The sequence below is a fragment of the Lithobates pipiens genome, unplaced genomic scaffold (assembly GCF_037356315.1).
Source record: "Lithobates pipiens isolate NorthernLeopardFrog02 unplaced genomic scaffold, aLitPip1_a1.2 Scaffold_23, whole genome shotgun sequence".
In the NCBI taxonomy this organism is placed as follows: Eukaryota; Metazoa; Chordata; class Amphibia; order Anura; family Ranidae; genus Lithobates; species Lithobates pipiens.
Genome location: NW_027507785.1, coordinates 221373806 through 221397339, shown reverse-complemented (window position 1 = coordinate 221397339; position 23534 = coordinate 221373806). Strand labels below are relative to the sequence as shown.

Sequence of the window (23534 nt, the reverse complement as noted above, 5' to 3'; positions counted from 1 at the left end):
CTGGTGGCCCTCCAGTTGTTGAAACTACAAGTCCCATCATGCCTCTGCCTGTTGGAGTCATGCTTGTAACTGTCAGCCTTGCAGTGCCTCATGGGACTTGTAGTTTTGCTGGAGGGCCGCCAGTTTGAGGGCCACCAGTTTGAGAGCCCTGATCTAAGAAGATCAAGGACATTTGGTGATGGAAAATAACTACTGTGAGGGACAGTTCCAGATCTGAAGGTAAGTATTGCAGCAAAATTAGCTATTTTACATTTTATTATTTAAATTATTATTGAAGTTATGCACTGAAGAACTACTTCAGGCGGAATGCATTTTGGTTTGTGTATGTTTACTTAAAACTGCAGATGTTACTTTAAAAATGCTATTGGAAGCATCTGTAATCTCCTTTTTTTTGTTTTTATTAATTTGCTCGTTTGCTGAAATTTTACATCTTGGATGTAGTCAAAATGACTGCCCTGGCAATCTCTATTACTTCTGTTAAAATAAGTTTTTCTTGACTGTAGAGAAAATATTATTTTGAGTCTTTGGCATTTGTTGTAAAACTTTTACTTTATAACTTGTCAGCCCAATGATTGTGAGATTTTGTTTATGTAAAAGAATACATGTTTAGCGAAAAGGGGACCTTTAGCTTTGTATCCCGACTATCTGATCTCCACAATTTTGAGTGAAATGCAACACCCCACTTATACTGCAATCAAATATTTTGTGAATGTAAATTAAGGTAAAGATTTATTGCTCATGTTAAGAAACCTTCTTGCCATTCTCAGCAATAGTGACATTTGGCAGATTCAGGAATAAATAATCTTATGTGGCAAGGGTATGCCTTATCAAACATATGCAGATCCGAGCTAATTAATGCAAATTAAGGCTTCCTGTCTATCTAGTGGGAAAAGAAATGTCCAAATGTTATGAAATCCAGTTAGTATGCTTATTACCGTAATTGTTTTATATGGGGTGGCTCTTAATTAAAATATGTAAATTGACCTTAATTGCTGTGTGCTAATGGGGTTCATGTTATATCATCACGGATCTCTTAAACTCTATGGCCAGGGGAGTGAAAGTGTTATATAGAATTTTAATAATCTTTGATTAAATGACCTTTATTCATTATGCTGTTGAGGAGGAATTCTGAAATACCATGTGATCCTCCTTCTACGATGCTCTATGTGGATTTGTTTTTATCCCTATCATTAATATTAGTCAGTACAACCTTGTCATATCTACTGATTTGACTGAACAATACACATTCTAACATTGTTAGTAACATTGTTGCGTATAGCAAATTATATTTTGGTGCTGCAGTACATGGCATAGGAATACAGTTGATGGTTTTTGGCTACTGCCTTTTAGTTTTTAATGTTTGTGCTGCGTTATCATTTTTAAAGATATATTTAAAAAAAAACAATTTTTCTAACTTATTTTTATTTCTTTTATTAGAATATATATGAAAAAAAGGCAATGTTTTCTGGTTATTTCCCACCATTGTCAAACAGCTGTTGTGAAAAAAAAGCCAAAATTAACCAATGCTTTCAAAATGTTTTCGTAATATTTTGTAGCATTAAAACAAGTACTTTAGGTACTCTCTTCTCTTTAACCAAGTATCACTAATTATTCCTGTTGCTGGCACTACCTGTCAGAATTATGTGGTGAGACATTAGTGTCAATGGGGAATCCAATAACTCCAAGTAAGGTAGCAGCAGTATATACATCAATTACATACAAAATACAAAACTTCTGTATGGACAGCCTTGATCCAGCAACACAAGCCTTTACTGTCTTCGCCATCTCCAAATGTTTCCAGATTTGGGACACAAACCCATATTGTAGGTATATAGGGCACTACTGAGCATATGCAACCAAAACCGGGAACCCACTGAATCAAGGCAAATATGCATCTGTGCAAGGAAGGTTTCGTCGGACATTCCGGCAACCAAATCCGACGGATTTTGTCCGACGGATTTTGTCCGACGGATTTTGTCCGAAACTGTTGCATACACACGGTCGGACAAAGTTGTCGGAAAATCCGATTGTACATAATGTGATGACGTTATTTCATTCAGGCTAGTAGCCAATAGCTTTAGTCTAGGAATTTGATCTGAGCATGCGTGGCACTTTGTCCATCGGAGTAGGCTACACATGATCGGAGTATGTCCGATCGGAGCATTTTGTCAGAAAATTTTACCAGCAAGTTGGAAAAGTTGGTCCGTCGGAAACAGTCCGATGGAGACCACACACAGTCGGAATATCCGACAAAACGGTCCGATAGGAAACATTCCATCGGAATCTCCGACCGTGTGTACAAGGGCTAAGTGAACTTTGTTTTAAAGTGCGCTTATCCTTTAACCTACATCAACATGTGAGGATCAGATTTACTTATGTCAGCTGCAGGCCAAATGTGTTTATTTAACTGTAATCTGGTATGAACTCTACCCTAATCTAGTTGAGCACCAACCTGAATGTCTTCTGTCCCAGTTATATGTACAGAACAGAAGAACTTCATATGCTGTAGTGCTAGGTGCTTAGATTCTTAAGCTGGGCACAAACTGTTAGTTCTTTCTTTCAGCCAATGGGAAGATTTGGGGGAATCCCCCACCAGGACATTGTACAGTATTTTTAGAGAGCTCGCTGCAGCTACTTATTGACAAACCTTTTCCAGCGTGTCCCTTTGACAGACCTGTTGAATAGTTACATAGTAAATGAGGTTGAAAAAAGACACAAGTCCATCAAGTCCAACCTATGTGTGTGATTATATGTCAGTATTAAATTGTATATCCTGTATGTTGTGGTCGTTCAGGTGCTTAGCTAATCGCTTTCTGAAATTATTAATGCTCCCCGCTGAGACCACCACCTGTGGAAGGGAAATCCACATCCTTGCCGCTCTCACAGTAAACAACCCTCTACGTAGTTTAAGGTTAAACCTCTTTTCTTCAAATTTTCAATGAGTGGCCACGTGTCTTGCTAAACTCCCTTCCACAAAAAAAAGTTTTATGCCTATTGTGGGGTCACCATTATGGTATTTATAAATTGAAATCATATCCCCTCTAACGCGTCTCTTCTCCAGAGAGAATAAGTCCAGTGCTCACAACCTTTCTTCATAACTACTATCCTCCAAACCCTTTATTAGCTTTGTTGCCCTTCTTTGCACTTGCTCCATTTCCAGTACAACCTTACTGAGGACTGGTGCCCAGAACTGGACAGCATACTCTAGGTGCGGCCGGACTAAAGTCTTGTAGTGGGAGAATTATCGTTTTATCTTTGGAGTTGGTCCCTTTTTAATGCATGCCAATATTCTGTTTGCTTTGTTAGCAGCAGCTTGGCATTGCATGCCATTGCTGAGTCTACCTTCTACTATTACCCCCAGATCCTTTTCCATCCTAGATTCCCTCAGAGGTTCTTCCCCCAATGTATAAATTGCATTCATATTTTTGCCACCCAAATGCATTATTTTACATTTTTCTACAATAAACCTCATTTGCTATGTAGTTGCCCACCCCAATAATTGGTTCAGATCTTTTTGCAAGATTAAACCTTAAAACCACCACTAAGCGCTACTGCAGTGGCACTTTTCCGGCGGTATAGCCGCGCTGCCCCATTCATTTCAGATGCTGCTAGCAGGACTTTTTTTTTTTTTTTTTTCATGTTTTACGTTTATTTGTATTGACCTAAAAGATTGATCATTGGATCCATAAAATGCATAATATCCTGACCACAAATGGCCCGTACAATGTCACAAAACAATTTATAAATTAATTATTTCACTGTTGTGCTTTCCTCACGCTCGTCCTTCAGCATATCACTCACTATGTCTGTTTTACAGTAAGTATTTCCCAAAGTCTTCTGTGCTGGTAGAGTTGGGGGCAGGGGGGAAGACCAGTGCAATATATGATACATTTTGTGGATTCATAAATCCCAACTTCCTCAGGTTCTGTGAACAATCCTGAAAACTTCAACAGGAAAAAGGAAGCCCAGGGTCCAGGATATGGACCTCATAATTAAGGCATGATTGGTTACCATTAGGAATGATCATTAACACCATTCCCTTCATTAAACAGGCAGCCCCCCCCCCCCCGATAGTTGGCCAAATATTTTATTTATTTATTTTTTTTTTTTAATTCTTTTTTATTATTGATATTTTTATCAGAAGAACATATAAATAATGAGCAACATCAATTACAAAGTTACATAAGAACATGTAAGTACAGAGGTGTTGTTACAGGTGGATATAAGGATACAATCGTATTCTAGATACTGGAGGTAGGGTGTGTTAGTCCACCCTTTCTGTGTCGTCGGGTCATATGAGAGTAGACTGAAAAATAGTAGGGACTGTCCTGGGTAAGATTTGCCGTTGTTTCTTTGTGGCCTGGTATCGTGTCAAGGAGTGATCAGTTCAATTTTATGCTGCTGGGATGTGCTAGCCAGAGAGACCATTGCTTCCAGAATTTGTGACTTGTCAGATTTATTTTTGAAAAGAGGTATTCCATATGACAATGCTCATTGAGCGTGTTAATGAGCGACCTGGTGGTCGGGGGGAGTGGACTCTTCCATTCTCGGGCAATTACCAAACGTGCTGCAATTAGAATATGATGTATAAGTGACAGGCTAGTTGTAGGCCAGGGTTGGGGGCCCATCCCGAAGAGAGCCATCTGAGGGGTCAGATGCTGGGAGGAATGAGTGGCTTCCTTGATTAAAGCCGAGACCTGTCTCCAAAATGGAGCAATGTATGTGCAGTCCCACCATATGTGGTACATGTCTCCCAAGTTACCACAGTTTCTCCAGCATTTAGGATAGTGAGTTGGAGAAATTTTTGCTAGTCGGACAGGCGTGTAGTACCATTTATGATATATCTTCATCAGGGTTTCCCAGTGGGTCACATTTTTGGAGATACTAATCGGTATGCGTAGCGATCTGTGCTATTCCTCCATAGGGAATGAGGCCCTTAGCTGGGACTCCCAGTAGACCAAGTTCGTTGGTTTATGCGTTGAGGTTGGTTGAGATAAGAGAGCGTAAATGTGAGAGACTCCTTTAGTTTTGCCAGTGTGAAGAGTGTAGAAAGAAAGCAGACCCCTGGAGATCGTTTCTGAGGTAGTAGAGATTTTTGAGAGGATATGTCGAATCCTAAGATAGATGTAAAAGTCCTTATTCGATATGCCGAACTCTGTGGAAAGTTGTTGGAAGCTTTTGAGGGTCGATTGAAGGAATAAGTGACCAAGAGACGTAAGACCAGCCTCATACCATGGTTGGATGTTTACGTTTGGAGAGAGGAGTGCCAGCGCCAGGAACGGAAGTTTTTTCAGGGTGTCGCTATGTATTCCTTTGTGTGCTTGGCTGAGAGCCTTTAGTTGCGCCACACAGGCGTTAACTGTTGGGAGGTACGAACGTGGGGCATGGTGGTTCAACCAAGTTGCTGAGATGAGAAGTTGAAGGTTGTTAGGAGATACCGATGCCTCTATTTGGTGCCACATGGTAGTGGTGCGCTGGGTCCACCACTGTTTCACTTGGTTTAAGATTGTAGCTTTATAGTATCGTTTAACATCTGGGGCACCCATACCTCCATAGGTGGTAGGGGTACATAATATAGCAGATTTCAGGCGTGGTTTGCGTGCTGCCCAGATAAAGAAATTAAGGGTGTGTTGTAATTTAACCAGTTCATTGGGCAGAATTGGTAAAGGAAGGGTTCTGAAATAGTATAACACATGGGGAAGAAGAAACATTTTGGCCAGAGCTATCCTTCCAGCCCAAGAAGCCTTTATAGGGGACATTTCCGAGATTATAGAATTTAATTTCTGATGTAGGGAGGCTAGGTTGGTGCGGAGAAGCGTGGATGAAGGGGTTACTAGTTGAATGCCTAAGTACTTCATAGAGGAACCAGGAGCCCAGGAGAAGGGGGTGATTTTTGAGATCTCTGACTTGAGTGTGGGTGACACATTAACGCCAATCATGGAAGATTTAGAATGGTTTAATTTGTACAGGGAGACTTCATTAAACTTCTCTAATACTTGCGTCAGATTGGGGAGGGAGTTTACGGGGTCAGTGAGCGCGATTATGACGTCATCCGCATAGAGGCCTATTTTGTGTTGTGTATCGCCTACTGAGATTCCAGAAATAAGGGGGTGTGCTCGGATGGTCTGTGCTAAGGGTTCCATCACCAAGGCAAAGATCAGGGGCGACAGTGGGCACCCCTGACGTGTGCCACTGGTGATTGTGAAGGAGTCAGAAAGTATACCGGAGACACGGACTTTAGCACTGGGTGATGAATATAGGCTTAGGATGGCCTGTAGAAAGTTACCCTCTATGCCGAATTTCTTCAGTACTCCCTTGAGGTACCTCCAATGGACTCTGTCAAACGCCTTCTCTGCGTCTAAGGAGATCAGCAGAGAAGGCGTCTGATGATGTTCTGCCCAATGTATAAGATCTACGAATCTACGTGTGCCATCTGACGCCTGTCGATGGGGGATAAATCCCACTTGATCAGGGTGTACGAGGTGGGTCATGTATTGTGATAAGCGCGAAGCAAGCAATTTGGCATATATTTTTAGATCTGTGTTGAGGAGTGAGATAGGGCGATAGTTAGCAGGGTCATGTGGGGTCTTTCCTGGCTTATGGATAGTACAAATGGTGGCTTCTAAGGATTCTATAGGGATTTCTCCGGTGGTGAGGAATCTGTTAAATGAGTTACACAGGTGTGGGAGCAATTGATCGCAATAAGTTTTATAGTATTCATTTCCAAAGCCGTCTGGCCCCGGGGCTTTGTGTAACGGGAGCGCTGTAATTGCGGCACGGACTTCCTGAATAGTGAAGGGTTGGGCGAGTTCAGCGGCTTGTGCTGGGGTTAGGGAAGGGAGGTTCACTTCGGAAAGAAATTTCTCGATGTTTGTATCAGTGGGTCGTGTCTCATGAGGGGAGTCTTTTAGATTGTATAAAGTGCGGTAGAATGAGCTAAAACAGTCTGCCATATCTTTAGGGTTAGTTATTCTGCGACCGTCAGCGTCTTCAATAGCAGGACTTTTTTTACCGTCCTGCCAGTGCATCGCTTTAGTGTGCTCAGGCTTTCACACTGGAGTGTGAGGAGCAGCTCTTTCAAGGCGCTATTTTTAGCGCTGTAGCGCCTGCAAAGCACCCCACTGTGAAAGGAGTCTTAGTGAGAGTGAATCTGCCTGGGTTCATTTTGCCAGCAGGTTCAGCAAACTTGTAAAAAAATCCACAAATTCAAAACTTAAATGCAGATTCTATTAGGCCTCATGCACACTGGACATTTATGGACATTTTTACAGCAGCTGTTTTTGGCAGTAGATGTTTTTTCTACAGTCATTAAACTCTCCATCATGTTATCCTATGTGTCCATGCACACATAGGCTGTTATCAACAGTTTTGGGCAGTAATGTTTTTGAGCAGTAAAAAAACCCCAAACCTAGTGGGTTCTGAGAGATGTTTTTCAGCTGTAAAAACGCTGATAAATGCATATAAACGTCGATTAAATGCTCAAAAATATCACTCACCAGCGTATTTTCAACATTTTTGATCTATTCTAAAAAAAAAAAAATAATTCTAACGCGGAAAAACGCAAAAAAATGCTATTGCAAAAATGTTTTAAAAAAAGTTGAAAAACTCACTGCAAAGTTACCGACGTTTTTATAACGTTTAATGTCCAGTGTGCATGAGGCCTTAAAGTCAACGGGAGGAGAATCTTGAAAATCAATTATCTTAATTTTCGAGGCTAAGGTCTCATGCAAAATGGACATTTTTACAGCTGCTGTTTTTGGCTGCAGGCCTTTTTTTCTTCATTCAATAAACTCCCAAGCATGTTATCATAAGTGTCCATGCACACTAATATGCTGTTAGCAGCAGTTTTTGACAGGGGCGTTTTCTGGATGTAAAAAAAAAACAGAACTAGTGGGGTTTGAGAGGAGTTTTTAAGCTGTAAACAGCTCTAACTGAAAAAAATCTGGAAACAGCTTAAAAACACCCAAAAACAACGAAAAATGCAGCTATTCTGCATTTTTATCAGTGTTTTTGAGCCATAAGCTTTTATGGGAGTAGTTTTGCTAAAAAAAAGCTAAATAAATGCTACAGCTAAAAAATGCCAAGAAATGCTGAAAAACACTAGTGCAATAATGCTGAAAAACGTACTCTATAACTTTCTACAGCTAATGTTACTGGCTTTTTTTTTATAACGTCCAGTGTTCATGAGGCCTAATAGGTAAGATATTATCAAACAAAGGGCATGGGAAGTGACGCATTGTCAGGAAGGACATGCACCAATGTAAAAAATACAGTTTAGCTGGGAGCAGTTATTTTTTTAAAGTGAAACATTAAAAGTGCACAAATTCTTTAAATATTATTCTTGGAAAATGCTTTAGACCTGCCTGTGAAGTGGTGAACCTCTATGATGCATTACAGCAAACATGCTATTTTTTCCTGGGGAAATGTAACAATGCAAAATTAAGTTTTAAAAACAGATGAAGGCTAACTCCTAATGTCACTAGACCTTGCTGACTATCTTTACTGCCATCAAGAGATATTAATTGTTGTCAAGCCTTAACACAGGTGCCCTAGTACCAACTACTCAAACCCTGAAAATGGGGCAAGGCCTTTTTCCCAAAACACAGTGGCTGTATTTAATGCTCTTAACCATTAACTGTTTCAAAAGTCCTTTAACTGAAACAAACTTTTGTACCAGGCACTCCTCAGTACACTACCAAGAATTTACTGTCTGGAGAGCCTTTCTTTTTGTCGCTATCAGAGAGGTAGCAGTCTAGAACCAGAACAGGGTCAACTTATACTATATTTCAGCCACAGATCCGTTTTTTTAAAGGAAAAATCACTTTATGGTAGATTCATCCAACCTAACTTTCACTTCTATTGGTATACACACATCAGTCTATGTGTGTTATGGTATATGATGTTGTGTATTATTGTTTGTCTGTGTTAAGTGTTTTTTTTAATTGAGTAGAGCCTACATTTAGGATTTTGTAATGATCTTGTGTTAGGATGTAATTCCTGTTGTAGTCCTATTAGTAATGATTGGTTTATTGACTTGGCTCATTTATTTAACAAAGGTTGTCTTTATTAATTGCAGGATATAGTAACCAATGTTTCCCCAAGAATCATCCGAGGAACAACATCTGGCCACTTGTATGGTCCCGGCCAAGGGTCCTTCTTGAATATTGAACTCATTAGTGAGAAGACTACTGCTTATTGGTGTAAATCTGTCACTGAACTAAAACAGGACTTTCCTAAACATGTAAGTTGGATTAGCCAATATTGGCTTGACTTATTCAAAACTTAAACAATATACCAGTTATATGCAAGTCTTGACATATTTTGAGATTTCAAAGGGGTTGATTTATTAAAGGAATAGAGGTTATTCTCCTGGCAAAGGACTATTAACTTTGCAAAGGGAATGCTAGTGAATAAGGTAGAGTTGTACAAATTGAATAGCCAATTAAATATCCAATCATGTGTGAGGGAAATTAAAATACAAACAATTAAAGAACACACTTTTGCTAGCAAATAATTTGTTTTTCAGTTTGAACATACATTTTGTAAAGTTTGCCTAGTGTTTCTATTCCTTTATTAAATTAACTATGCAGTGATGAAAAATTGTACCTGAATTGCGGTTGAAACTGAATATTTTTATTTTATTTACAAAGATCAGATGAGCATCTTTTTAATGTATGAGTTTATCTTGCCACAGTACAGTAGTTCTCAAATTATTTGTCTGCTAACCTTCCCCGTGTTGAGTTATCCATTCCCCTTTGTACATATATAGAGTAGGAAATCCTACTAATTCTACAATGAAAAGTGTACAAAAACAGTTTTGTGACCTACTGTATTGGTAGCTAAAAACATATTCAAAACAAACAGAACAAAAATAGGCTACTTTATCAATTTGTTAACGCTTTCTCTAGATTTCACAAATCCATAGATTTTCTTCCAGTCTACAGTAGTATGGCAATTTAGACATAATGGGAATTCTCTCTACCCCACTACACTAGAAACTAGTCCTTAAAGAGGAAGCAAACCCTCATGGGTTTACTTCATCTTTGTTACCGTGCAAAGGTAAAGCATAATGGGCTACTATGCATTGCATAATAGCCCATTATGTGCCACTTACCTTACACAGGAGCCAGCGATGTCACCGATGTCCCCTCTTCCACGGAACGTCCATCTTCTTTCTGGGTATCGTGGCTCTAGCGCTGTGATTGGCCGGTGCTGCGATGATGTCACTCCCAGGCATGCGCACAGGAGCCGCTACTAACAGCATATCGCCGCTATCTGCGGTATGCTCAGTGTGCCTGCATGCCGCTGTCTACGGTGCATGCGCCATAGACAGTGGTGCCTGTCTTTTTGCAAATATTTCCTAAACCGTGTAGGTTTAGGAGATATTTCTTGGACCTACAGGTAAGCCTTAATCTAGGCTTACCTGTAGGTCAAAGTGGTCTGTAAGGGTTTAAAACTACTTTAAAAATGTTATTTCATGATGCAGGAAACAGATCGGCTTTAAACCTTCCTTGGAAGGTGTAGAATGACTGCTCAGGTATGTTTATAAATGAAAAGATAGGGGTGCAAAAATACCAAATATGTATTTAAATATAAAAGAGAAGGGGTGGGGCAAATAGGATTTTCCCAGTACCGTCATCAGACATTACAACACATTTTGTTTAAAACCATTAAAGTTTTTTTTACATGTAATCAACATTAAACTTTAAAATCATTCAACATTGCATAGTAGATTTATCTAAGTTGTCATATCACTTCAATTGGGGGATCACTTAAAGTTAAGAATACCTCCAATCACCATGTTAACATATAGAAGGTCAAACTCTCAACATGTTTTACGGTTCCCTGCTTCTTCAGGAGAGAAAACGGGAAACAAGGAGGACTATACACTAGGAATAATAATAAAATATATAAGTACAACGCATAATAGAGACAATAATAATTATCCTACATATTCTATGGTTATTAAAATCATTGGCAAGAAGGATCTCTACCTTGAAGGCTGACCTAGCAAATGGAGGAGGCATCCATGTCAAATATCCCCTGGCATGCATGGGAGAATATCCAAGGGATACCCAAATGGGCTAAATAATTTAACTATATAGATTCTTATAAGCTTGAATGTTAGTCAAACCCAATAGTCATCATTGAGTGTGCAGACAAAGCATACATACCAATCTGACCTTTCCGATAAATAAAAATTCTATTTGAAGGGATCACAGGTGATAAGGCGGTGGGACGAATAAAACGATGCTGAATCTTAAAATATGAAATCATTGAATCCAACTCACTCACTCTCAACAGAGTTGATAACAGAAAAACGCTGTTATCATATCTTTGATTGAATATAAGAAAAGGATCCAATATCCATTCCTGAAATGTAATATTAAAGTCAGGCACTAGATGGCACATAAGGATAGTGAACAGGGTATAAGCATAACTTACCAACAATGAATCAGTTAGATTCAAAATCCAACAAGTGGAAATCGTAGTTGTAACAAGGCGACTTTCATTCATCCCAGGGTGAATCATAGAAAGAATAGGATAGCCTATAGAAGTATATTGAAAAGGGGACCTTGCAAAGTTGGTAACATTCAATATGTGTATATGAATACACGTACACAGCCCATAAGTTATACAGTAGTGCCAATAACTATGCAATACCTGGATAGAGAGATGCAGCCACGTGCATCCACCACCATATGTCAAATGGATATGGCTAACTGGGTCCTTTATAGTGCTCCAACCTCCCACACCCAGCCAGCCTGGTCGCTGGCTGATGACGTCACAATACCCAATAGCGCATGTGCAAGAAGTATTAGCGCACGGGCGTTGCCTTATTTATGCCCTGGATGACAAGGCAGAAGACCGTCACTAGGCCTGAGTGGAGGAGTGGCCAAAGAAGCCATATGCGACAAAAAAGGGGAAATTGGGACTTTAAATGAATTTCTGGACAAAGTGGGGATGTTTTAAAAGGAAACATGTTTATTAACACGAGATGTGCTGTGACAAAATATGTGAATCTTGGGACCGTACATAAAAATGCATGCATGTCATGAATACTAGAGACACATATTCATATCAACTTGGAAACTCATGATAATATGTCAAATACATATAAATTATGGACATCAAGGGTACAAAGTAGTATCAACTTAAAATACATGGCAGCATGAAAGTATAAGGAACAGTTCCCACAATTACATATATATATATACACAACAGTCCTTGGAGCGGCACCGTGCATTGAAACACATAAGGTAAAGGATTGTAACCCAAAATTGCTTGTACACCAGTGGATGAATGGTTTTACTGATGTGGGAATGTATTGGCATCCTAAATTGTCCAACGCATTTTGTGCTTGTACACTCATCGGGGCGGATGCTCTTAACAATCTAAAAAGATTAAAATATGTTGAGTCTAAAGTGACACTGGATATAACAGAAAAGGATATATATGCCAATCCTGAGGTACTTGCATATAAAGATTAATTGGTGGGGATGGATGGAATGATGGACCAGGGCCAACTAGAAGGTGTCCGTCCCAGAAGCTGAGGTAATGGGGCCACGTGTAGGCTGGAGCGCAAATATAACACTTCTCCAAATGGCAAATAGCCAGACTTGGTTGGGCGCTGAAATAATGGTCTGATAATGGGAGCGCCATAGGATCTAAATTGACAAAGTATATATGAGATATTGAAATCGCATTTGACAGCGTCCAGTAGCATGTCTGAACACTGACAATATAACCTGAATGTGGAGCATCAAGAGACAGAAAGGTCCCTGAGTAATATGGCGTGCTCCCTTTCAGACAATGGAGAGAGTGTGTGAGCAGGCATAATATACCCCCGCACACACAGCCGCACGTGGACTCCCGCCAACGTCACGCTGGCTAATCACATATGGGGAGGGGCTCCGATCGGGGTGGCAAACCCGCCCACGAAAGGAGCTGACCTCCATATGCTGTGATAGCTGGGATGGAAAGACGCGCTCCACGTCATGAAGCCAGAATGACGTCAGACGCGAGGCACATAGCATGGTGTCGATGCACCTTGGTGGTCGGCCATATGCGTCCCAGTGGTCAGCGTGCACTGATCATGGGACGCTTGCCGGGGGCTAGCCCTGTCAACCTATCTCATAGTCAAGGGGGAGAAAATCAGTGGGGGCTCCCTCATCTACATTACTCCCTCTACAGCCATTGCATGCTCTCCCAGAGAAGAAAACACCCAAAAGGAGGGGAAAGGGGGCAGAGGGAGAAGAGGGAAAGAAAAATAAGAAAAAAGACCTTAAACTATCATAAGAAATGTTTGTAGGTATGCATTTAATTGAAACCTGGGAAAACGGTTGCATTCAATCGCTCAATTCAGAGCATTTCCCATTGAAGTACTCGCCAGTCCCAATCATCTGCCTGTGAATCTGGGGGGATGACTTCCAAGGCACTAAAAGAAACCACAGTGTTATCAAATCTGTGGTGTACATCGATGTGTCTCATCACAGGAGTGAGTATTTTACCATTTCCAGAATAGTAAATATGATTAGCTATTTGTTGACTAAATTGACATATTGTCTTTCCTATGTAAAAGGCTTTGCTTTGACAAGTCATTAGATATATAACCCCTCAGATTGTACAATCTGCATGGGTTTGTAACCTATGCTGTTGAGCATTGGGAAGATGAAGTGCTGGACCCTCAATCACCCACAGACAACATGGGCATTACTCACACCAATAAGTACCATGGGGGAGTGAGGGCCCAGCACCATCAGGACAGTAGTGGCCGGTTACCAGGTGGTCACGCAAGAAAGTAGCTTGTCTGCATACAAGTTCAGGGTGTGGATTTAACATATTTGGCAAGCTTGTATTCCTCCGTAAGGATGTGCCAACGTTTTGATATGATATATCATAATTGATCTTTATTGGCTGAAAATGTAGTGATTAGTTTAACTGTTTGGTTTGTTTTTTGGGTTTGTATAGGAGCCTCATTCTAGAGTTGGCTTGGGACTTGTTATAAGCTTTCTTAAGAAATGAACATGAGTAATCGTGAGCTAGTAGGCAGCGCTGTAAGTTTTTATTAGCTTGATAAAGAAAGTCAGTGTCCCGGGTACAATTTCTACGGAGCCGCAGGTATTGAGCATATGGAATGTTCCTCCCCAGTGGCGCCGGATGGGCACTGGTCGTAGAAAGTTTGTAGAAATCTGACTGAACTGGACTACAAAGAATACTCACATGCATTGAAAAGGATATTTGTTTGAGGAACAAATCAATTCTATTACCCCTTGATAAAACACCTGTTTGACCTCCTCTTGAATATGCAGTTCAAATGAATAGGGGCCTGAAGACCTTGGTTATGAGGAATAACTAAATAAATTACATAAAAAACGATTATAATCTATAAAAGAATCAATGGTGACTGTAAGGGCAGTAAAAACCTTAATAATCTTAGGTCCCTGATACCGGCATATGAACACAAATTAATATTGGAGGAAAGGAGGTTTAATGTGAAATAGTGAAGGGGAAGTTAAAATAGTTAAAAAAAAAAGTAAACTTCTAGATGTCTTCCCCAATGAACACAATATGCATGGATTTGTATACTCTTCGAAAATGAAAACATGAACTGACACACACATTGGACTGTTTTGGAAAGTGTCTTTTTCCAACCTAACTTATTATGCAGTTATGTAAGAATAATAAACAAGATGACAATGATGACAATAACAGTGATTAACCTAACCTTTGTCAATTGCTCTTAAAAGCAAAGTTTTAGGGAAAACCTTGTATTTGCTTCCTATCTGAACTATGCAAATTAAGGTATATGTCCAGCAAACCCACATTGTAAACACTGCTTTGTCCTTACATTTGTCATTTACTGTATTTATGATATGGTTTATAATTGCCACTTTGCAGTTCTGGGTCCTGTATATGGGCATTGAGCATCTGCAACAAAATGACATCCAACTGTGCTTTCCTGGAAAATGAGAGAGAAAATTAGTGTTTTTCTGAATTATTTAAAGTCTGCTGGCTACTTCAGGATGATAAGTAGTGACGTTGAAACTGTGGGTAGAATGACTGCAAAAGTAACATCCGTTTGACAATTAAATCATTAAATGGAGAGAATTAGTTGGTGATCTACAGCGTAAAATGTTTTGTGTATCATCAATAATGATGAATACAGTGCATGTTACAGTAGTTGAATTGAACAAAACATATGTTTATCAAGTAGAATATACACAGAAGTAAAAAAATAAAACTCAATAAGTAACACAATAGTAAATGAAGACTTATATGCATTTGCCTTAATGTTTCTGAGAAGCTTTGGATGGCTATAGGTAGGCAGAGCTTTCAGTGAATTAGTAGTCCCATCTTTTTTAAACACACATTTGTAAGTCTATCCATTAATAAACATTAATGGATAGACTAATTGTCTCTAAACAGTGGTACAATTACTCCATATTGAGAGATTCTTGCAGAGAGCAGATAGGGTTGGTCTTTGACACAAATGATCCCAATGCAGTAGAGGTGAGTATGCACACATGGCTTTGAGTTAGAATAGTTAGTGTAAGAGTTATGCCGTGTACACACGATCGGAATTCTCGTCGGAAAAAGCTCTGATGGTTTTCCCAACAGAATTCGGCTCAAGCTGTCTTGCCTACACACGGTCACACCAAATTCCGATCGTTTATAACGCGGTGACGTACAACATGTACGACGCGCCTAGAAAAAAGAAGTTCAATAGCCAGTAGCCAATAGCTTCTGTCTTGTAGTTGAATCTGAGCATACGTGATTTTTGGCGTGTCGGAATTGCATACACGCGATCAGAATTACCGATAGAAAGTTTTTCCGTCTGGGAAAATTGAGAACATGCTATCAATTTTTGGCTGGCAGGAATTCGGACAGCTAAATTCTGATGGAGCATACACACGGTCGCATTTTTTGATGAAAAGCTCTCATCTGTCTTTTTCTGGCCAGAATTCCGATCGTGTGTACGCGGCATGAGAATAACAGACATTGTTGATTTGGGTGAAGGTTAGTGCAAGGTTTGCAGGGAGTGTTAGTGTAAGGGTTAGTGTTCAGGCTAAAGGGAGGATAGTGTGAAAGGTAGTGTTATGCCCTGTACAAACGGTCAGACTTTCCGATGGAAAATATGCGATCAGATCTTGTTGTCGGAAAATCCGATCGTGTGTGGGCTCCATCAAGCTTTTTCCATCGGAATTTCCGACACACAAAGATTTTCCAACAACTTTGTGCGACCTTGTGTATGCAAGACAAGTTTGGGCAAAATCCGTCGGAAAAAATCCGACAGATTTTGTAGTCGGAATGTCCGACCATGTGTACAATGTTACAAGTTACAAGGGCTAGTGTGAGGGCTAGTGTTAGCCCTTGTACACACGGTCGGACATTCTGACAACCAAATTCGTTGGATTTTGTCCGACGGATTTTGTCCGAAACTGTTGCATACACACAGTCGGACAAAGTTGTCGGAAAATCCGATTGTATATAACCTGATGACATTATTTCGTTACGACGGGACTACGTTCAGGCTAGTAGCCAATAGCTTTGATCTAGGAATTTGATCTGAGCATGCATGGCACTTTGTCCGTCGGAGTAGGCTACACATGATCGGAGCATGTCCGATCGGAGCATTTTGTCGGAAAATTTTACCGGCAAGTTGGAAAAGTTGGTCCGTCTGATATTCCGACGGAAACAGTCCAATGGAGACCACACACAGTCGGAATATCCAACAAAACGGTCCGATAGGACACATTCCGTCGGAACCCCCGACCATGTGTACAATGGCTCAGAGTTACAGAGCAGGTTAGTGTAGAGTTAATGTAAAAGCTATAGTTAAACGGTTTGTATGAGAGTGGCATGTGATATTCAGTTATTGAAATTTTTTGTTAAGATGTAAATTCAATTTAAAACGGGTCTTTGCTGACCTCTGTAACTGACTGTAGCCACTGTGAAGCAATTTATCCTCAAATTTACAGCAGAAGCATTCAGCAGCTTACCCTGCTTTCCCCTATCAGAGTACCTCCTCAGTCTTTATAATACAGAATAAATGGCTGAAAGATTGACTATGAACCTATAACAAATTTAGGGTCTCTGCTCCAGCATCTATGTCCCTCATTCGGTGTGTTCTACAGGTCAGACTGGGACTCCACTCTGACTCCATGCAATCCACAGAACAAATAGAAAAAAATCTAAGCCACCGCACACCATACAAGCCCAGAATGTAATAAGTGATAGCAGCCTCAGCCTAACTCCATCCAGGTCATGCCCCCAACATGTTTCACCCAACCCACAAGGCTTAGTAATAGAGGTAAGCAACACATCTAATGGCTTGATCCCCAGATAAAAATAAAGGAAAAAGGGACTAAAAAAAGAACAAATATCTAAGAATTTAATAAATGTTTTCTTTTGGGTTTATTACTTTTTAAAGTATTTTTAACTACTTCCCGAACATGCTATAGCCAAAAGATGGCTATAGCATGGTCATCTAGTTCTGGGGTGCGCATCAGGAACCCTCTGCGGAAGCTATGTCCATTAGACATAGCTGATCACAAATCGCTATAAAGGGCCAATAACAGGGGCCCTTTACCATGTGATCAGCTGTGTCCAATCATAGCTGATCACATGTAAACAGAATTTCTGGTTATCGGTAGTCCTTTCCTAACACACCATGTCTGTATGAGGAAAGCATTACTGGTAACTGGCAAGACTGTATCAGTATATTGTTTACACTGATAATTAGGTCACTAATCATCACTGCCCTGATGATCCGTGTAGCCCTATCAGTGCCGATCAGTGTCCATCATAGCTGCCTATCAGTGCCACCTATCTATGCCACCTCATCAGTGCAGCTTATCAATGCCCATTAGTGCAGCCTCATCAGTGCCCATTAATGCCGTTTCATCAGTGCAGCCTCATCAGCGCACATAAAGGAGAAAAATTCGTTATTTTCAAAATTTTATAACAGAAACCAAGAAAAATGTTTTAAATTGTTTCAAAACTGTTGGTCTTTTTTCCTTTGGTTAGAGAAAAAAAACAGTGGTTATTAAATACCACCAAAGAAAGCTCAATCTGTCAAAAAAAAATTACAGATTTCATATTGGTACAGTGTTGCATGATGGGGCAATTGTAATTTAAAGTGCAACAGCACTGAAAGCTGAAAATTGGCCCGGGCAGGAAGGGGGTGAACGTGCCTAGTATTGAAGTGGTTAATAGTACAATGAGGCAATATTAGAACCTCTGTTATGTTTTTGTTTACTTTAGTTCCTATTTAGGGAATGTTCCTTTCTTACTGTTGGGACTAGGACAAGTAAAGAGAGAATTTTCTAAAGAAGGACACAGGCATTTTAAGGATCTAACTTTTGATTGTTGGGGTAAAATATGGGTTTTATTGTATATTACTGCAATGCGTGTCTCTGTGCATGGTTTATTGCCATTTATGTGTGTAGCGCCGGTACTCCTGAAGAGTACCCGCTATGTCTGTAAATGTAGTTTTTTCCCAAGACTATAGTTGAGTCTTGGGGTTAATTGCTCTAAATTGTGGTTTTGGCATCAGTTTGGCTGGTCTGCACTAATGTTCTGCCTAGTCATGGGTGCAGTTAACACCTTTGACAGGCATTAGAACGCAGTCTGGTTGGACGCATTGGTTACCAATCTCTCTCTCTGAGCCAATCAGTGGGTGCGTTGTCTCGCTGTGTATTCCGGGAGAGGGTACTTAAAGTGCTGAAGTCATGTGGTTCTGGGTTCCGGTCCAGAAGTATGTTTTGACTCCATGGTCCTGGTCCTCCTGACCAGCCCCCAGAGGCCCTCATGGCCTGGGGTGCGGATCCATCCTTTTCCGAGTCTCGTAACTGGCTAGTCCAAGGCACAGTAACTTGAAGAAGGATTCTAAAGTGATCTGGTACCATCTCGGGTTTTGGAGAGGCCCAGCAACTCGTCATGCAACCAGGGGAAGACTCTTTGCAAGAGGGCCACGCACGAGGCTGGCTGCTCCGTAAGAGCCTGGATGTTGAGCTGTATGGACACTAATCGAATCCACATTTCTTACGTTATCGCTGGACTGGCTGCAAGATACTGGTACCGCAAGAAAGTTCTTATTCCTAGGCTTCTGTTACAACTAAGTTCCTGTGAGAGACTTTTTGTGTTCATCTAAAAGTTTGCAACCAAGTCTGTGGGAGAGACTTTGCTAAGTTTGATGCATGTGTCGGCTGCTAAGTCCCTAAAACCAGGACTTATCCGACAGTGGAAATATCTAGCTGCGAGTGGCTACTCCCTGGATTATCTAGAGTGAGACCTTTAGTAAGTGTCAGCAGTTTCAAAATGCCTGAGCGTCCATACCTATACCCTCTATTCCCAACTGAGAATTCAAGTGTCGGTCTCTGCAGTTATTGAGCCATCAACCTTTGGGAACCCCTAGACAAGAACGATGAGCTACAAGGCGCAGGAGGTAAACGGAAAGCCCAAGAAAACCAGCCGCTCCTTCGGGGGGTCAGTGCTACATGTAGAATTGCAAAACAGCTACAGTAGGTACTTATGAACCCACGAGTCAATTTTTCCTTCCATTATTAATCATTGGAAGCCTTCTTAAAATAAATAATATTTTAAAATGAGAAATTATATTATACCTTTGTTGCTATGTTAACAAATAAAATGAGAACCACCTCGTAAGAGCAGAAGTGGCACACTTATCTTTTCACTGGGCAAGTTGATCATTTTCTTTCTTGCAGAGTTCTGGGTGCTGGCTGTATCCTGCAGTGGCATTAGAGCTAGGACATGTGACACCCAGTGGGGGGTATGGGGTATGCTATTGGACAGACTCTTGAAGTGTTAGATAGCAACAGTGCCAATGACTTTGAATGAGAGCAAAGAATTTTCTCTTCCCTGCCAGAGACGTAAGCATACCACTTTTTCTGTTACTGGCTGCCTCTCCATTTTTAAATGTAGCAACCTGGCTATTTTAGAGGGTGGAAATAACATTTGAGTTCTGCTTTGTAGCTCATAAAGGATCAAATGCCACGATCAGAGGCAGCTTGCAAGTTAGTCATATTGACCATTTAATCATATTATTAGCTGCAAGCTCACATTTTATATTTGTTAAATGACCTTAACTGTGTGCAAAAAAAAAAGTATAAATACCATATATAATCTGAAGCAGAAGGAATAATTTGCACCATAATTCTACTACATACAGTTCAATGGAATATCGTCTCTGCAAATGTATTATGGCATTTAATTTCTTGGCTAAATATTCCAATCAAAAGTATGTAGTTCAAAAAGAAAAAAAAGAAAATAAAGCATGGGCTAAAAGGTTAATGTCTGATTAAATTATTCATACAGGAAAAACCAGGTGGGGGAAATGTATAAAATGAGAAAGAATGCAGGTCAGATATGTCAAGCCATTCTGAATGACTTGTCTTTATCACTATGCAGAATCTTCTTATTAAACATTGCACCTTCAGTCTATAAATCTATTCTTTCCCTGCTACCTTAATATGACCATATCCATCCAGATTGACAGATTCTACAGACATGGATTTCCCAAGAGGCAACAGTGTTACTTATGTCAGTAGATGGCATTATTTACTTCAATGTTCTATTATTAAATTGATAACAAGATAATTCCTCTGCTCCTTGCAGACATGACAGGATTTGCAATTGTTAGCTCTCTTACTGCACATGCTTTGATGTCCTGCATGGCTTTATGTTTAATAAGAGGCATCTTTTATTTCATTATTGTCCTGGATCAGATACTAGACAGAATAGGAGTGAAAAGGGGGAGCATGTTCATATTGCAGATATATACATTTTCATATATATATTCTGTAATCTTTTTGGAAGAAAAGATGAACACGTTTTTCAGATTCAAATTCAAGTTATACAGCATCTTCATGCTTAAAGTGGACATAGCATCAGAGATCTTTTTAAATGCACGCAAATAATTGGTTAAGCTGCTTTCACACTGCTCCGTCTAAAAAAATGCATCAAAATGCATAGGCATTTTTGATGCATTTTTACTGTGTTTCCTGGTTGCCTAACTGCCAGCATGCACCTGTAAAACATGGGCATATGACCCAAAAAAACCACACCAAAAATGCAATGAGGTACATTGCTGATGCATTGCATTTTTTTAAATGTTTTTGACAAATTTTCTTTTTATTTCAATGGGGAGCTGCATTTTTGGTGTTTTTTTTTTGCAAGAATACAGCAAGCGGGACTTTTAAACGTAAAATTGAAACGCAACTCAGAATCAGAAAAATGTATTAGCTTTTTTACAATAAAAATCATAAAATGAAATAAAGATGCAGCCTCATCACATACCTCACATGAACACTATCTTCATTAAAACAACTCATACTCATATAATACTGTAAATGCATATGTAATTTAACCCTAAAAAAGAAACTAGAATTTCAAAAAATGTATGAACTACCTGAAGTTGATTTGCATCCTGGTGGTACAAGAGGAAATACTCCTAAATCACTTCCCAGAAGGCAACACTGTAAACAAGGCATTCACAGGATGGGAGCTATCCTTCAGTATATTAAAAACTCTCTGAAGGCAACTCCTCTACCCCAGGTTTTTAATACTCTGTATATACACCCCCTCAATAATCTTCTGCACTGTTTTATCACCCTCTGTAAGGTATTTCTGTCATGGACTTTTTTACATCCATTTGCCACCGAGAGATGTGATAAGTCAGCATGCTCTGAATGGTGGCTTTATAGAAGCTGAGGTGGACCAACTAAGAGCAGCCTGCCCTCCACAACTTCCTCCAAAAGTACAATCTCTGAGCATTGCCTACCAGAAGGAATATGTGCCCTGTCCATGGTAGATCCTCCCTAACTATTGTTCCCAAGAAACAGAACTGCTGTATTCTTTGACCTTCATCCCATCAATCACAGCTGGTTCATAACTGGTCCCTCTAAGTCTCCTAAAATCCACAATTTGTTCCTTTTGCCTTATCCACATTTAGCTATAAATTATTATTTCTGCACCAACCTACTAGGCAGAAGCATCATTAGGGGGTGGCGGTTGAGGCAGGAGCCCCGAATCTCGGGTCCATAGCCCAGAGTTCAGGGCTGGCCCTACCATGAGTGTCCTGGGCTGCCTGGCACAGCGCTTCCCGCACAGCCGCAGCACTCTCACTGAGTCTGCACTCCGTCCATGCTTCAGTGACAGCCAGAGAAGGGAAATGAGTGTGAGAGTGAGTCTCTTCCTTGCTCTGCCCATATCATAGAGTCGGGAGGAAGTTTCTCACACTGAGCTCCTGAGCAGGTGAGTGCAGACCATGGGGGTATTAACTCTGTACTACCCTTGCCTTTCTTTTGTATACCCAGCCTCTCTTTATACACCCAGCCTCTCTGTATACACCAGCCTCTTTGTATATACCCAGCCTCTTTGTATACACCCAGCCTCTCTGTATATACCCATCATCTCTTTATACACCCATCACCTTTGAATATACCCAGCATCTCTATATACCCAACCTCCTTGTATATACCCAGCCTCTCTGTATATACCCAGCCTTTCTGTATATACACTAGCCTCTCTTCTATGTACCCTGTTTGTATGTAACAATATACCCAGCATCTCCATATCTCTCTGTATATACCCAGCATCTCTATATACCCAGCCTCTCTGTATATAACCAGCCTCTCTGTATATAGCTAGCCTCTCTGTATATACCTAGCCTCTCTTCTATGTACCTTAGCCTGTTTGTATGTAACAATCCGTATCTAGTGGTAGGTGGCAAGTGTCAATCTGCATATTATGGCAGGTAATGTGACACGCTCTCTGGTGACCCGATGTAAGGGGGGGGGCTCTTTGGGGACCCTGATATAATGAGGGGGGCTTTGGGGACCCTGATGTTATGAGATATATATATATATATATATATATATATATATTATGTACACACACACGTATATTAAATACACTTTCTTTAATTCACTGCTATGAGCTCTAGCCCCAGATCTTTTGTAGACCTAGCAACGTCCCTGTCATTAGGTTTCCTATTCGCTGCCGATATACAGCCTCATCAACTTCCTTTATTCTCCCAACTAACGTGGTGGCATCTGCAAATTTTAGAACAGAGATCTTGAAGTGGGAGACACAATCACACATATATATATGTAGGAAGGCCAGTATGGTGGCCTGAATTTATGGGAGGAGCCCGGAGGGTATTTAACCAGCCCGCTCGCCTGTGGTCTTTGTCAGTTTCCGGTGCGCGGCACGACGTCACTAGGGCGACTCTTCGAAACTCGTTAGCGTCCGTGAGTTACCGCTTCGTAGTTGTTCAAGGTCCTCGTTCCCGTTCGCAATTCACGTACTAACGCGGCGATTCGGCTGTCGCAGGTAGAGTTTTTCGGTTGACTTGTCATTTCATATATTATAAATGTCTCGTCACTAAACCTCGATATCAAACTTACAAGTTATTCGTAAAACCCTACACACAGCCGCGACGTCTGTCTACTACTCGTAACGTTATCATACTAAACATTTCGTTCGTGTTTGTGTACCTCACACCGACG

General features: G+C 40.4%; 1 protein-coding gene across 1 annotated transcript in view; it reads left to right on the top strand.

The window, feature by feature from the left end:
• DPYD (dihydropyrimidine dehydrogenase) overlaps positions 1-23534 on the top strand; it is a 2051548-nt gene that overhangs the window by 1405506 nt on the left and 622508 nt on the right. Inside the window, exon 14 of the mRNA XM_077452870.1 lies at positions 9077-9241. Within this exon, the coding sequence (XP_077308996.1) occupies positions 9077-9241 (165 nt within the window). The remainder of the gene's footprint in view (positions 1-9076; positions 9242-23534) is intronic.